The sequence below is a fragment of the Lagopus leucura genome, unplaced genomic scaffold, assembly GCF_019238085.1.
Source record: "Lagopus leucura isolate 7727_CA_CO unplaced genomic scaffold, USGS_WTPT01 111-10_obj-0_obj, whole genome shotgun sequence".
Classification (NCBI taxonomy): domain Eukaryota; kingdom Metazoa; phylum Chordata; class Aves; order Galliformes; family Phasianidae; genus Lagopus; species Lagopus leucura.
Window position 1 is genome coordinate 115,275 of NW_024968987.1, and position 15,995 is coordinate 131,269.

At 43.6% G+C, this 15,995-nt stretch overlaps 1 protein-coding gene and 1 long non-coding RNA gene across 5 annotated transcripts in view; both read right to left on the reverse strand.

Annotated features, from left to right (window-relative positions):
• The window catches only part of RPTOR (regulatory associated protein of MTOR complex 1), a 118,624-nt gene that overhangs the window by 99,245 nt on the left and 3,384 nt on the right, over nucleotides 1–15,995 (reverse strand). For all 4 annotated transcript variants that reach the window (XM_042894866.1, XM_042894865.1, XM_042894864.1 and 1 more), the window contains exons 2-3: nucleotides 10,732–10,834; nucleotides 8,072–8,154 (exon numbers count right to left, since the gene is read on the reverse strand). In XM_042894866.1, the coding sequence (XP_042750800.1) occupies nucleotides 8,072–8,154; nucleotides 10,732–10,834 (186 nt within the window). The remainder of the gene's footprint in view (nucleotides 1–8,071; nucleotides 8,155–10,731; nucleotides 10,835–15,995) is intronic.
• On the reverse strand, nucleotides 13,652–15,711 carry LOC122193953. Its single transcript, XR_006183017.1, has 3 exons — nucleotides 15,538–15,711; nucleotides 14,751–14,838; nucleotides 13,652–13,752 (listed from the first exon to the last, which is right to left on the reverse strand). It is a non-coding gene; the product is annotated as an uncharacterized LOC122193953 (long non-coding RNA).

Here is a 15,995-nt window from a genome sequence, read left to right on the forward strand (position 1 = left end):
CACTGCATGGGGAAGGAGCACTGGGCAGTGCCATGGCCCTGCAGGTTGCTCCTCCCCACCAAACACAAAGACAAGGTATTTTTAAATAGGTCACACAGAGGCTGGGCGGTAATTACAGAAAGACATTAATCAGATTTGAGCAGGCAGAGCTGCTTATCTCTGTCAAGAAGCCTTTCTAATATCAGGTCTTTCTTTGCATCTTGTGACAAACAGACACGAAGAGCACAATGGTTGCATGGAAGCACTCTAGAACACAAAAATCTTGCTTCTCTGCCAATTCTGGCCTCATTTTGGTGAGGAAATACAAAACAAAACAGAGGAGGCATAGAGCATCAGGATGGATCTTACTGTCAGAAGACCGTGGAAAGCAGAACAAGAAAAAGCAGTCACTGAGCTCTTGCGTTCAAATAAAGGATCTCAAAACTAAGAGAAGCTCAGGTGCTGGGTGGTACAATAAAGGAAAAGCAGGTCAGAGGCAGTTCTCCCTCACAGAGCACACCTGAGGCAGGGATCAGCATCCAACAGCTGCCTGAGCAGTTTAATGACTAAAATCTGCTACTTTCAGGCCAACTTAAACTTCCAACTTAAGCTGTCACATCAGTGCATCGCTCTGATAATAAAATGCAGGAAGTTTGTTTGCTTATGAGTTAAAAGCCCTTTTCATTACGATCCAAACTTACCTTTCAAGACTTAGAGCACAGGGGAAGCCACTGCCCAACTCCTCCCTCCAAGGTCACTGCTGCCTGCAGTGCTTGCAGCTTCCAGCAAGACCCAGAGGATTTTCCCACTTAACTTGATTTTGCAAGTTTCTTGACTTAGCTCCAGAATGCCAGATCACTGCTGATCCGCACTGCGTTAACAGTTCAGAGCCCACAACAGCTTAATGCAAGGCTTTGTCTTCAGAACAAGCACCTTCAGCCCACCATACCTGTAATACCTGTTGTTTCCACCTTGGGCCTCTTTCTTTCCCCCCCCTAAGAACAGTTCATTGGAAGGAGCCTTCGAAGACCACCCAGCCCAACTCCCTGACCTCTCCAGCATCTTTGCTTACCAGGATGTGCCCCAGTTTCCTCCACATTCACAAGACACAGGAAGGTGCCATTCTCTATCGATTACGCTCCCAATTTCTTTTTTTTTCTGGCTGAACTGCTTGTTCTTCTCTGATACTTTACAAAAACAGCACAGGGCTGACATCAAACTCACTGTGATAGCACAACAGTTTCTCAGATGGAATAAGAACAGGAATAATTGCTTTTGGCACTTATACTTGTTGACCCCTCTTGTCGGAGGAACTTTTTTTTCTCCCAGAAGGAAAAAAAAAGAAAAAAAAGCCAGTTTGTGCTGCAGACAGTTGATCTCTAACAAGACAGCAAAGGATTGAAACAGCAAAGTTTTACAGAGCCTGAAATAGCTGCCAAATGCAAGAGGCTGTTGGGAAACAAGAACAGCAAACGTAGTCCTCATAGGAAAAGTGAATTTTGTTAAACAAGGTCACAATGTTGTTGGGTTTTTCCCTTTCTTTCCTCTAAAAACACATTTCTACATCTCCAGGGGAGGGAGACCAAGAACACTTTTTTTTTTTTCCACTTTTCCATTTGCAACTCTGTAATATTTCTTGTACAGAAGCAATTAGTATTTGTTGCTGTTTTAAAAGAAAATCCGACAGAAATAAAGGAAAAGGATGACTCACAGAGAGACCAATAATTAGGTCATGTGTCCAATTAGTTTTCATGCTTAACTAGTTACTCTTTAGGAAATGCTCAACCTTTGATGTGCAGCAGGCAACTTAGCAATTAATTAGGCAGAAGGAAGCAATGCAAGGAATGAAGCCTCAGAAACCGTATCAAAGCCCACAGATATCTAATGAGGGGAACAACAGCATCAACAACAGAAAGCACACACAAGAAGGTTGAGGCTTAAAATGATCATCTTCTCTCTTGGCTGCACTTCCTTTGAAATTAAGACAAACCTGTTGGGAAGCAGAATAGAAGGGAGAAGGAAGAAGCTTTGTTTGATCAGGAAAGAGTCACTGCTCCCTTGAAGACATGCCACCAAAAAAAGTAATTTCTCTGCATTGTATGAGATATTTCCTTTGAGACTATCACTCATTGGAGGATGCAAGCTGCAAGCTGCAACACACACCATGTGATATTAGATTGAGGGGAAAAAAAAAAAAGGAGAAAAAATTTATTTGAAAACCTGCATAATTGAGCACAACTGGCCATAAATATTGCCAAGAGTCTCAAACCAACACAAAGAACATGGAGAAAAAAAAGAGATACCTATCCACAGCTCTTATAGCCACAGCTTAACTAACTTTTCTATTACTGCTACACTAAAAAGGGAAAGGTTTGCCTACTGGTGATGAGTAACGACTGTCTCAGTTCCCTTAGGCCAGTCTTCTACCACTCCAACACAGGATTGCTGCAGAAGCTCCTCCTCTATCACATCACCTCTTTGAACTGAGTGAGGAAAGGGCACAACAACATAAATTAAACGGGCTGGAAACACTAAAACGCTCCTAGATCTGCCAGACTAAGCAGTTTAGATACCTTGCTGTCTGCCCAATAAGTGACTCTAATACAAGCAGCACAATGTCGATAAGAGAACTGCATAAGGAACAGAAAGGAATCTGCTGTGTGACAGTGCCCATACCAGTCATTTACGCTGCCCCAGGGACAAGGGATGCTATGGATGCAGGAATTCACAAATATCAACACCTGCTTTTCAGCCACCCTGCTCCCACCCCTCTAAAAATGATTCCTAGAAGCATTTCTAATCTTGCCTTCCTGATCTCTCTTAGTCCTTCCCCTATGAGGGATTTTCTTCTCCTTTTCACTCCAGTGAGTTCCATTTAGGTGGAGGTATAAGGAAATACTAACAAGAATACCTTTAGACAATTAAAATCCAGCATTAGTGAAGACGAGCATCTTTGCAAAAAAGAGGAAATGGAAAGATGAAAAATAGAGACAAGAATGTAGCACCTGAATCAGAAAAATCAATACTGCAATTGACAGACTCTTCCTTTGTTTTATTTAGGCAGGTAGTTGGAAGAACAAAACAATTATTTGGGATGCAGTGTTTCAAGCTCTTTGGCTTTGCTGGTGCTGCTTGTCACCAGGGGAAGTAGAGAAGTCCCAGATCTGCTGGCCTGAAAGGACAGGAAGGTGAGTGGGGAACAGATGCTGCACAGACAACAAACAACAGATCTCACTCTGTTACATCTCTGAGAGGTACAAACCTGTCACACTCCATTAAGTGACTTATCAGAGGAAGTAAAAATCCCAAATTCCACAGCACACTTGACCTTCAGCTTGAAATAGAGGTTCCCACACAAAAGCAAGGTCCCAGCACAACCAGTCAGCTGGATCTCAGAGCAGCTCAGGGGGCTCCATGCCCCAGATCTCGCAGGGCCCAGCACCAAAGCCTGGCTCCACAGAGCCTTCCTCCAAAGCACAGCTCCTCTAAGCTGCTGTAGTGCCGTTAAAAGGAAATGAAGCCTTAGCAAAGCACACCTATGGGAGTCACAACCATCCGCTCCTCGGCTGTCTCACCACCAGCTGAGCAAAGACCCCCACGTGGCAAAAGCCCTCAGGAAAAGAAAGGTTTCACAAAAATGTAAAATGCTGATTTTAAACGAGGCAAGCCCTGTGCCTCCGGTGTTAATGCACAAGTAATGGAGGAAGGTAAGCATCTCTGAGATAGCTTTCTTTCAGGAAACTCACAAACTGTTTTTTGTTTGTTTGTTTTTTAACCTGCCAATGGTAGAACTGGGAAAGTTTCTATCAGATGCAAAAAGCACCTGGTATAGGAGAGCGATTGGAATTCATTTGGACTAGCAGAAATCACAAGAGTGTCAAATTATAGGCTGTGATGAGAGAAAGGCAAAATTTTCCAGGCAGTTTAGAAATAAAGAAAGCGGTCAGAAGCCATAGCTGACAAAAAAAAAAAAAAAAAAAAAGCTGTAATTTCATGCAAATTTAATGAGCATATTCTCCAGACTACTTTATACCAGATCCTGAATTATGTGAACTGTGCATCATTCAACCTACAATTCTGCCTTGGGCTACACAGCCCCGTTCTCATATGAAGGCAAATACACAGGAATGGAAACCAAGGAAACTCACTTCTGTGAAAGCCAGAAGCCAAGAGATGAGATGTCCATTACAGGGGGGAGAGGGGGGAAAACAACGTCTGGCATCTAAGAAAGAAGCCAGAAATCACAGGTCAACCTCATATTTGACAAGGGGCAATGGGTGCTTTCATACAGAAGTACTGCATCCCAGCTCTGAGAGCTGCAGCCCAGGGAACACAGAAAAGCACACTCCAACTGCTCAGGTGCTGTGCAGGGCAGCACCAGGGCTGAACTGCACCCTCCTCCTCTCTGTCCTCTGCACAGTATCACAGCAGAGAACTCGAGTTCTGCAAGTGCTGATAAATGGATGTGGACTGGGACTTATGCAACAGTCGCTTCTGCTCGTGAAGATCCACGCTAGCTGCTCACCTCCACAAAGCGTCTCACTGCAGCAGCACTCCCAATTCAGTTTGTTTTTCCTATTTGCAAACAAACACTGTTGACTTTTAACTAAGGAAAGTTCCTTCCTTTTGAACGGTGTAACTTGCAATGTTGCCAACATTAAAGCTGTAAACAAACAACGTGGAAAACACTCATTTCTCACTGCCAGTACTAGCAAACTGTTCCTGCGAGCCATTCGCTGCTATGCTGCACCTGACACAGGCAGCATTCTGCAAAGGGTAACAGAAGAAAACCAGAAGCAGAGAAGTACCATTCCAGTGTGATCAATTTCTTATCTAAACACTGAGCACATAAATCTCCAAAAGAAACTCCACAAGTACTTTATTGCAGGCAATTAAAGTGACACAACGCATTATCCCAGCTAAGGGCTCGCCTTTATCACCGTGCTCTCCTGATGCTGCAGGCCCAAATCTGTAACGGAGGTCCCACAAGCAGTGCCCTGGTTCTGCCCAGCTCCTCCACCTCCCCCAGCCCAGCAAGCTGCAGATTCCCTCAAACACAGCCATCACAAGGACAATTTCCCAGACCCCCACTATGGGGTCCCAGCTCTTCACTTTCTCTGCCTTTTCCTCCTTTCATTCTCAGCTGCTTAAGCAGCCCCATTTATCCCCTGTAATTAAGCCTGCTTTCCAGATTACCCTGACGTTTAACCCCTTCAGCGCCCAGCAGAACTCAAAGCCCCTGGCAGGTGGTAATACAGGAGAAGGGCAGTCTATTTTTCTTCCCACTCATTCACTGGAACCTGAATTATCACCGCACTGAACTGCAAGAGCTCTAACTTGTTCAGAAGAATTCTGTGAAGATGAATTCTTCGCCGTGTGTCTGCACCTTTGTCATCTGCTCCGTCCTTCCCCCGTTCAAATTTTCATTTGAGAATAGCAGTGAGGTGACTGAACATTGTTTAACTGCAGTATTTTGCAGATAAAAGAATGTCTGAAGTGTTTTCTTCACTCCTGCAGCACACAAATTTATGTAGCTACACAACAATAAAGCAAAGCCTTAAATTTAATCAGCAGAAATACTTCAAGCCATGGCAAGCTGATAAATTATTTAGAAAGGGGCTCGATAAGACCTGAAGGGAAATATGCATCAGCTGTGCAGCCTGGGAGCTCCCAGAAACAAAGACTTTTCATCCTTGTCCCTGTTGAGGCTTTTCCACCTAAACTATCTGCATGTGACAAATACAGGCGTTTACTCAAACTACATCTTGCAGTCACAAGCAGACAAGGGCTGCACTGGTAGCGATGTTAGAGGACTTCTCACACAACATCTATTATAGGAACAGTCCTGGAAGGACTGACACGATCCATTTCCCAGCAGTTAGCACTATTTGTGCATCCACAGTAAGATATCAATGACACTTCTTGGCTTAAGGACCCACAGTAACAAACCAGTAACACACCTAGTTTGCCCAGAATCGTCTTCTTTCCATCAGTTCTTCTGCCATTCCAAAACACTGAGAAATAGACAAAACTAGCTGCATTAGTACTTATATGAAAGGTCTAGGAAATTCAATAATGTTCCTATTGTTTTATTGCAGATGGCACATCAACTTCTCTTTATTACTGCAGAAAACTCAAGAGCCCTGTAGAGTGCAATAAAACGCTACGTGTTTAGGTTTGCAATGTTTCAAAGGGCTGTGATTTACTCTTATGAAGCAGGCACCTTGCACACAAACATCCAAGCGGGGTAATTGCCTCGTGTTTTGTGCAAACTCTACGAGGCAGCGTGAGCTCAGCCCACACAGAGCGCCTGCTGCTTCCAGGAGCCTGGCCCTCCTTCCTCACTAACACGGACTGCGGTGCCGAGGAGCAGAGAGAGCTCTGGCGTCACCTTCGCATCGAGATGTTTTACTCTTCCTATTTGGTTTCAGACGCTGTTTGTGTTCGCTGCCAAATCTCTGGGCTGGCAGAGAGATGGAAAAAAAAAATAAAAGGAAAAATGCAACAGGAAATTCTCCTGCTTTAAGCATACACCACATATGCTTCAAGAGTAACCCCTCTTACATAAACACACACCACGCTCCAGAAAAAAAGCAAACCCTCTGAACATCCACATTTGAAGCCTTCTGTAGCAGATGACCCAAAGATTTGGTAATGCAAGCATTTCACTGCTTAATACAGCAGGTCTCCTTCAGGTAACGAGCTGCTAACGAAAGATAAACCAGTTCTACTTGGGCACTCTTGAATAAGGGGGCAGAGAAGTATCCAACACAGGTAAGAGGTAAAGAGCCCATACTACACTTATTTGTGTTCAGACTGCTCAGAATACATTATTATTCCATTAAGTTTGAGTTAAAAAGCAGAAGGGGGACTCAATGCATCCAATGAAGAACCATCCAGCATTTGTTCAAAACCACACAGCCCAACCACCTTTTTTGGTGAAACACATTCCCAGTGGCTAGCAAAGAAAAAAACTATACACTACTGCAAAGCCAAAGCCATCTGTCTCTTATCCACAATTGGTCCTTTATGAAGGAATGAAAACGTGGGGAAAGAAAACAAGAAGAGATCCAACAGTGTCCCCTTAAAAGATCCATACCTCCTTAAAATGAAGATCTTAGAATTAGTGCTGCTCCATAAGGGAAAAGGCAAATCTACAGGCAAGCTCATTCAATGGAGTTATTATTTCTGTGTGGGTTACATGTTATTTGTTTATCATCACAAGTTTATGCCTTGGTAGTCAATAGTTGAGGTACTCTGAAGAGGAATATTCTGATCCAAACTGCCTACAGCATACAGATAAGGACACAAACATACTGGGGAACATTAATTGCGAACACGATGCTACAGCTTGATTCCTGTGTCCATTGGAAGCATGCTGCAGACGTGACATTTCCTTCTGGAGACCCTTGTGTAGTTTATTTACAGAGACACACAAAACCATGCACCCAGAAGCAATGCACCTCCCCCAAAAGCAAGACGGAGCTGTTACAAACAGGAAACAAACAGCCAGCACTGCCACCTTTAACTTTTTACATTACTATTTCAAAAACTTAAACCCACATTCTACAAAAGCTTATATACACACCATACATAGTTTGAATTAAGACATTAACAAAGCTTTGAAGTCATCAAAACCAAAAGCTTCCCTCCACTACTAACTGCACCACATTGACTTTCTCCAATCAAGTTCAGAACAGTGCTGATGAGCTCTGGGACACACACTTCTGTAGCAGCTGAGGGCAAACGCATTTTTATTACAGAGAAAACCACAAACTCAGAATGAAAGATCAGAGAACATCTCAAAAAAATCAAGAACATAAATTAAGAATTCAGCTGTAGAACGCAGTACTTAAAACAAATATCCCAGACATGATTGAATTAAGCACCAGCCTAAAGAGACACCAGCTAAAGAACAGGATAGTTTGACAGCCTGCAAGAATTTATTCACACGGATGGATGATGGCAGCAACCACTGCTGCCAGACACCGTGCCCCAGAACAGCTATGCAATTGGATTCAATAGAGCTGAGCACCAGCCCTGGAGGAGCACCACGCCTGCAGCTCACAGGGGAAGCCCCAGGAATACTTACTCTTGGCTGCCAGTTCTCATACTGCTTCTGCAAATTCGCACCAATGGTTTCCAGAGCTTTCTGAGGACCCATTGACAGAGGATCTAGGAAATAAAAATGCAAATGAATCTTTTTGACCGCAGCTGAAAAATCACTCAGGACAAAATCATTTACACCTCTATACGCATTGAAGCCTTCAGTTGTATTTTGTAAAATTCAGACCTGTGACCTGGGAGACCCAAATGATTCCCAAATTCTTCACTCAAATACAAATTAAAAACCACTAGAGCCTGCCAGACGTGGAAGAAGGTCTCACAAAGGTAATCAATAGCACTGTTTCAAAAGAGAAGCGAGGCTTAACACTTGTTGCTGTTAATATTGACAGGAAGTTTCTGTAGTAAATAATGACCACAATTGAAACAGCTTACGTGAAGATCACAAACGGTGCGTAACGTCGGAAGCAGGAAGCAGTGGTAGTAAATGAAGCAGGATTTTGCATTTATCAAGAAGAAAATTATCAAATATTTAATCATTTTAAGAAGTTAATTTCATCACCAGATAATTACTACAATCCATAGCGAGTAAAATATCAGCTTATGTGCTTCATTCAAAAATCATGGCCATATAATTGACACTTAACAAGTTTCCAAAAATCTAGAAGCTAATACTTTGCAATTTAATACAAATTATTTTAAAAGCAATTAACTGAATCAATGACATTTTTAATATCATCTTTATGAATATTCTATCTCACACCATTAAAAGCAAAACACAACCAGGTATGATGAAAGCAGAATTTCTGACATGCATTAAACCCGGGATTTTATTGGAAATGCAGTATCCTTCTGCAGAAGGATCTGAGGTAACGAATCATCTGCATTTTGCCAGACAGAAAACAAACACAAGCAGTCAGTTTTCTGCTCAGGCTTCAAGATGCACACTTCTATCAGCTTAGCTGCAGCTGCTGCTCCAGAAGCACCACCAGAACAGAACAAACACTTCAATCCTCTCTGCAGACCTTGCAGTTTCAGCACTCGTCTCCACGTATCGCAGCAATCTCCGGCACTCTGAACCGTGACAGTGCCCTTGATACTTAAGGCCGGTTCCAAGCAGATACCACTGAGCTGAACAACAGTTGGGTGGACTTGGGAGGGCCTTCAGAGCGATGAACACTGCCCACACAGCAGTGCAGCAGGCTGAAGGTGCCGAGGCTGAGCTCAGCACTGAGCTCCCTGAGCCTCTGGCAGCGCCAGCCCTGCACAACACCAGCCACGGCCGAGCTGTGGAGGAACCACAGCACCCCTGTTGTCCCAAGGCACATCTGGAAGCACACAGGAGCTGCAACTGGCTTCTGGCAGAGATGCTGGTGGCCATTTGTCAGCAGAGCGCCCAGGCTGGTGACCGCAGCTCAGCCTTTACTAACAGCAATGGCCCCAAAATGCTTTCCACGCTGTCTTCTACATCTGGCAGAGACATTATGCTTCCACAACACACACCATTAGCTTCTCTTAAGACTGATACACAGAAGAGAAAACAGTGATATTTTTGCAGCTTTAAGTTTCTGAAGGAAGCAGCAATGGAAATGAATACTTGTGCAGATACACACTAAAAATTTAATTAAAAAACTGCATTCAAAATTCTCTTTGTTGGTGATAAGCACTAATAACTTTATTTTAATGACTCTGCAATACTCCTCATTCTCTTTGCTCTCTACCCATGTATAAGTGAAAAACGAGGAGCTGTTCTCTCCACTGACTGGACGTATTTGTTAGTGCATGCTCATGGTTTTTTAATTGCTATAAAGTCATCAGCAGTTTTTGGTTTAAAAAAAAAAGAAAGAGATGCTGTCGATTCATAAAGCAAGTTAGAAATGAGATGTTCTGAAAGTTTTTCGGTTTCTGGTTTTGTTTTTTCAATAATTTCATTTTGTACAATGATAAATTGGCTACCGCAGCCTATTATGCACCTCAACAAGTAGGATTATGGGGCTGTGTGTGTCACTTGCTAAAGACTGGATATTTCCCATTCCTACATGAAATCCAAATATCTTCATTTTCTTACCCAAGGTATTTCACCTTTAATATTATTTCAGACTTAACCTCATCTTGAAAATCAGCATTGAAACCAAGGAAACTTTTTGCTTCCTAACAAAGAATTAGGAAGTTACCCAGCGCTGCATCAAAATAAAAAGCCCATGTGTTGGCACAGCTGGAAGACATTCTTGGGAATAGTTCCAGCTCTTCTGAATTTATGCTCCCAATTCAAACAGCCTCAGAGCTGCCACCTCAAAACGCAGTGAAGTCCACACATGTTCAAGACATTTCTCTATTATGTGACACAGGGTGACTTTAAACCTTTGCAGAGCAGAGTACTCCAAAGATGTGACTGCTCAGAAATTTCTTTAGATACTTATTAAGCTACAGAAATTTAAAAAAAAAAGGGGTAAGTAGCTAATTAGCAGCTCGTTCTTCTTTCTCCATGATATTCCATTTTAAAACAAAGCAGAAAAGATGACCTATGGCAGCAGTTACTGATGGACACATACAAATCATCCAGCAGACTTCCTTCAGCTCACCCCAGTTTTAAGTTCAGGAAGCACACAACTTTGAGATGACCATACATGCGATACCTCAATGTCTGTTAGCCAAAAGTTTCCTGGAGCTCAGCAGCTCTCAACCTACCTATCCAGCACTCCAGGCGGGCACACGGGGTGGTCTTCACCACATCAGGAGGGTCCACGCCAACATTTAGGCACAAAACTAAGGCAACACTAACAGTCTTCATCTGGAAAGACAATAAAACATTCACTTAGCATGGAAACGGATCCATTTGGGGGTTGAAATTTTACCACTACTACAAACTCTGAAGTTTCAGCTATGCTTTGTTATGTGCTCTTTAACACGGACTACTTGAAGCAAGGCAAGGCTGATTACATTTTTCATTTTAAGGGAGCAGTAGAATGTTTTAATAGAACAGTACTCACTCTGCAAGAATAGGACTTGGTTTTTACATTACTATTTTTACACGTATCTTTAATACAGCATGGAAATGGATGTCATTGGATTTCTTCTACACATCTTAAATAGTCACTGCTCAATGGAAATACATTATTAAAACATGTGAATGTGCCGTTCAGGGTCACTGATCAATATTAGAACATATTATATCCTTTCTAATATTAAAACCAAAACCAATAAAAGGAGAAACACCCAATGGCCAAGAAAGCCATTGGATATTGGATATCTGATGCCATTACACACAATGATACGGGCAATTCAGACAGACTCTGTCTTAAGTCACTTCTTCTCAAGTCCTCATAATCATCCAGATCTGGTGCTCTTTTAGATACTTGTGGCCAAAAAAAGGGGATAAACCACAGTTTGCAACTGTGTTCCTCAGTCATTGAGATTGCTACACACAGCAGCTAGGGTACCCACTGATAACTGAACTCTGAGCAAAAAGCTGCATTGAACCAATTACTAAGCACCATAGCAAGTTAAAAATATAACTTGAAAAGGATTCTTTTAGTGCTTCATTCTCTTCTCTAAACTCCTTCATCCCAGTACCTAAAGCTGTGTCCCAGCACCAAAGGAGCACAGGCAAAGTGCTGCACCTGGTGGAGCGCAGCCACCTGCAGCCCTGCTTCCCCAGGGTGCTCATTACCATTCAGAACAGCAGGAAAAAAAGCCCAAAATGCACACTCATAGAAAAAGCTAGAGCCACACAAATGTATAATTTATAAAGAAAGCAGAAAGTGGAGCAGAACAACACTAGTCACTCCAAGAAGGGGAAAAGACAGGAAGGAAACCCTGCAGCCTGACGGGGGATCTGGAGCAGGAAGCCAGCATGAGAAAGAAACCCAACGAAGTGAGAGCAGTGCATAGCAGTGCACGCAGTGGCCAAAGAGGGTGAGCTTCACAGGACCCCATCTGCAGTCAGCCCTTCCCACTAGGCCTGCCCAGCCCCCCTCCGTGCCTGCTGCCTTTTCACCTTCATCTCTTTCCTCCTCATTTAATCAATGCACACCAAACTGCTACTTCCAAAAAAATCAGCTATCCCAGCACCTTGGTGTTGACATCTTTCATGTTGTCTGCACACCAAAAAGTGTTTTCAAGAAGAATTCCTGGGCTGGGCCAGTGCTGCGACCCACACAGGACAGCACAGGGCTCCTGCCGCAGCCCAGCTGCACCACAGGTTATCTGCAAGAAAAAGATGCAGTATTTTCAAGGTAATGCAGTGATACTGAGCACTAGAAACAGGAAGAACAGCCTCAAAGCTTTAACATTTTCAACAAGTTCTGTATATTATAGCACTGGGCTGACTTCTAAAAGGAACCAAACTGCCTGAGCTCCACAGAGCTCTCCCCAGATACCCCAACTCACACCCAACCATTCTGTGATTCTATTCCCTGCAGCACAGAGGTGTTGCATACCAACCAACACATCTGTAGAGAAGGTCAGCAGTCAGAAGCATGACCAGGGGAAAAACCAACCAACCAACTGGCAGCACGATCATCAGCTGGCACTGATGGAGCCCTGAGTGCATCACAGGCATCACAAACCTGTGTGGCCTCAGAAGGAACACAGTGCTGCAGGGTGTCACGGTGCTGCCTTCCCCAGCAGAAGTCCCAAAGCCAGCGGGCAGCACAGAAAGCAGTGGGACCCAGAGCACACAGGCTGCTCCCTCAGGAGAACACATCCTGCCCAGCAATCAGCTCTCTCATTTATTGTTTCCCGTTTACAGCCTAATACTTGTTTTTCAATATTTTACTAGTCATGTCTGACCTGTGACTTACGCTGAACGAGCCACTATTTATCTCATATTCCCAAGTTCTGTGTTTTAAATAAGCATTTCTCCTTGAGAACAGACAGCGAGCCAGTAAAAGTTAAGTCTAACTGATCCCAAAGACAAATGGGGTTATTTCCCCTCTGTCTACCTCCCCACAAGAGCCATAAAGTATTATATTTCATGACTGTTTGTTCTGCTAATAAAGAGCACATCTTTAGCAAGAATTACAGCTGGCCCATGCTCCTCTCTGACTCCTATTCAATATCCGTGACGTGGAATCGTTGCAAATCAAAAGAAAGACCAAAGCCAATGCTTTGAATAATGCTTTTTGCATTTCTGAACTACTTTAGAACGTACTACCAGAAACTCTGTACTGTATTAACAGCTTTGTAACACAGGAACTATCAGGACATTCTCCTCTGTCATTAAAGCACGGTGGAAGTTTTCTACATTTCAAGAATAAATCCACCACCAAAAAAAGAAAAGAAAAAAGATATTTTGTATAAAGGATAGAAACAGCAGAATGCAGAGAAAAACCAAAAGCACAAATCCTTACAGCTGCAGGTTAAGTGCTGCTGTGAGACGGCACCCAAGGTTATCACACATGCTGTCTTCGTGTGCTGAGAGCAGGGTGCACTTCACCCTGATGGGGAACAGCAGCGATTGGCATCTCCTGGCCCAGCAGCCTCAGCCCCTGAAGGTGCTGTCAGAAATGAGTGGTACTGTGCACAACAGAACTGCTCCCAGTGTTAATGTGAGGTGAGCTGAGTCACGGCCATAGCAGGGTAGGGATGAAAGGCAGAATACCTGAGAAATATCAGCACACAGCAACTTCCTAAAGAGCCCAGCTTTCCAGGATGAGTGTGAAAGGATTACTGAATGTGTTCTGGCTGAAGAATCTCAAATTCTTCCTTCTAGAGAAGGGGTAAGAAATGATGCAAAGCAGCCTCAGAGTCATTAAGCAAGGGCAACAGACATGCAAGGAAACAGAACAGTCTTAAGCATTCATTTCCCTTTGTTAAGCAGTGAAAGAAAGCACGGAGAGGTCAAAGAAGCACCCAGCTTCCAGGAGGCACAGCTGCACTGGGAGAACCCACACCCAAACTGCTAGGGCCGAGTCAGGCTGCATTCCCAGAAGGGCCCTGGATGCTGAGATTACTTGGAAACACGTCTCAAAGCTACAAGGAGCAATCAATCATCTCTCTGTTACCAGTGGCCTTACTGCGCTGTTACCTTCAGAAACATTCAAGGTAGACCTGCATGGTAGACCAGCACAGCAGCAGCCAATTAAAACAACACATCAGAGGAAAAACAAGGCAACCCTAAAACCTCCCCATAAAATCTTCACGAGCCACGAGGCAAACAAGGACAGAGCCCCAAGGAAGTGAGCTGTCCTTGAATTCCTGCAGCTGCACAAAAGCAGAGCCTTTCGTCATATCAAGAAGCAGCCAAGCATCAGCAAAGGGCTTCTGAAAGTGGGGGTGATTGGCCACCACTGCACCCAAGGAAGAAAATTAAGTGCTGCATACAGGACTCATCCTCTCATTGCACTGTTCTTGAAAAGGTAATTTTCTATCATTTCACATTAATGGTGAAGTCTCTCCCCACTCTAAAATTAACTTTGCTAGCAATACCATTGTCAGCTCCTTTCCAACACATTACACTGCATTTCTATCACTTATTACTCATACTGCAAATATAATTACAACGAAGCACTCTCCGGGAGCTATTTAAGGGAACGAGACTCCTGGACATTTCTGTGTATTAAGCCATTAAAATTTTAGATTTGCAATAATTATTTTCTTCTCCACCTAGCTAGAGGAAGCAGAAATAGCAAATTCATGGCTTTGTGGAGCTTTATATACGCACTGCTTATTACAATCTTTAAACATGGACTTAAGCCAAAGCTTACAGGAGAAGAAAAAAAAAAAAAAGGGCTTGCTTCCCAACTCCTAACAGACAGGAGAAATTTCCTCATACAGCCCCCTGGTCTTGGAAACCTAGGGAAAAAGGAGATCAAATGATTAAATCCAGGTGAATAAAGAAGTATATTTTTACTCTGTGGTCTCAGAAATTCCACAGGTTAGATTTGCTGACACAGAGCTTTATTTCAAAACCTCCTATCTAAAATTACGGAAGAAAAAAACATCTCAGTGTGATGCTCAGATGTGGCAGAGCACCTTCAGATTTTAATCTAAGCTTACTAGGAACACAACTGTAACTGATAGGAGTGAATTATTACCTCCACCTTACAGATACATCTCCCTACCAGCAAAATCAATGGGATAGGAGATTGACTGAGCTAAAGATTTCAGTGTTTGTTGCTGTTGTATAACGGCAAGAGCTTTTTCATTCAAAATACGACCAGCCACACTCTTCAGAGCTGTTGAAATCTGCTCTCTCTGCTTAGAGATAAGAACATTTGTAGGCAGTGGTAGATACAGCACAAGCTTCCCAGCTCTGTTCGATCAATACAAGCCATCTTAACCCAGAATGACCTCTGTTCTAGGTAAGAGATGCAGACCTGTAAGTGGGATGGCAGTGCTCATTACTTGCAGCAGGGGGTTCAAATGGAGAGAAGCTGAGTTGCTTTGTTTTGGTCTTCATTTTGAAAGACATCCATCCACAAGCAGTGCCCCACACCACCGCTCAATTCACACCCCTAAAGCACAGCAACAATCAATTCTGTTACCACTGACCTGAAGTGGTTTTCAGCCACAGCCTGAGGAGGGACACAGCACCGCCACTGCTCCCAGGGCGACCTCACAGCACCCAAGTGAAGGGCTCCAAACCAGCCAACCAGTTCACCCTCGTGCAGGAGAAGAACAGGAACCGCACTGCATTTGGTTTAGATCCTGGGCTAACTTACTGGGTTAGGAGTTCCTTAAGCACAAATGCAGTTAACAGTGTGTGAAATCGCAGAAGAAAACACAAGACAAATGCTTAAAATGCAAGAAGCCACGATGAAGGGGAGGCTGCAGCCCACACACGAGCTCCTAGCTAACGAGACCCTGCTCACTGCTGCTGCAGCCTCAGTGGCCGAATGCCTCCCGGTGCAACCCAAAGCAGCGAGCTCAAGCCAGAATAACAGGCACAAGCTGTAATAACAGGCACAAGCTGTAATAACAGGCACAAGCTGTAATAACAGGCACAAGCT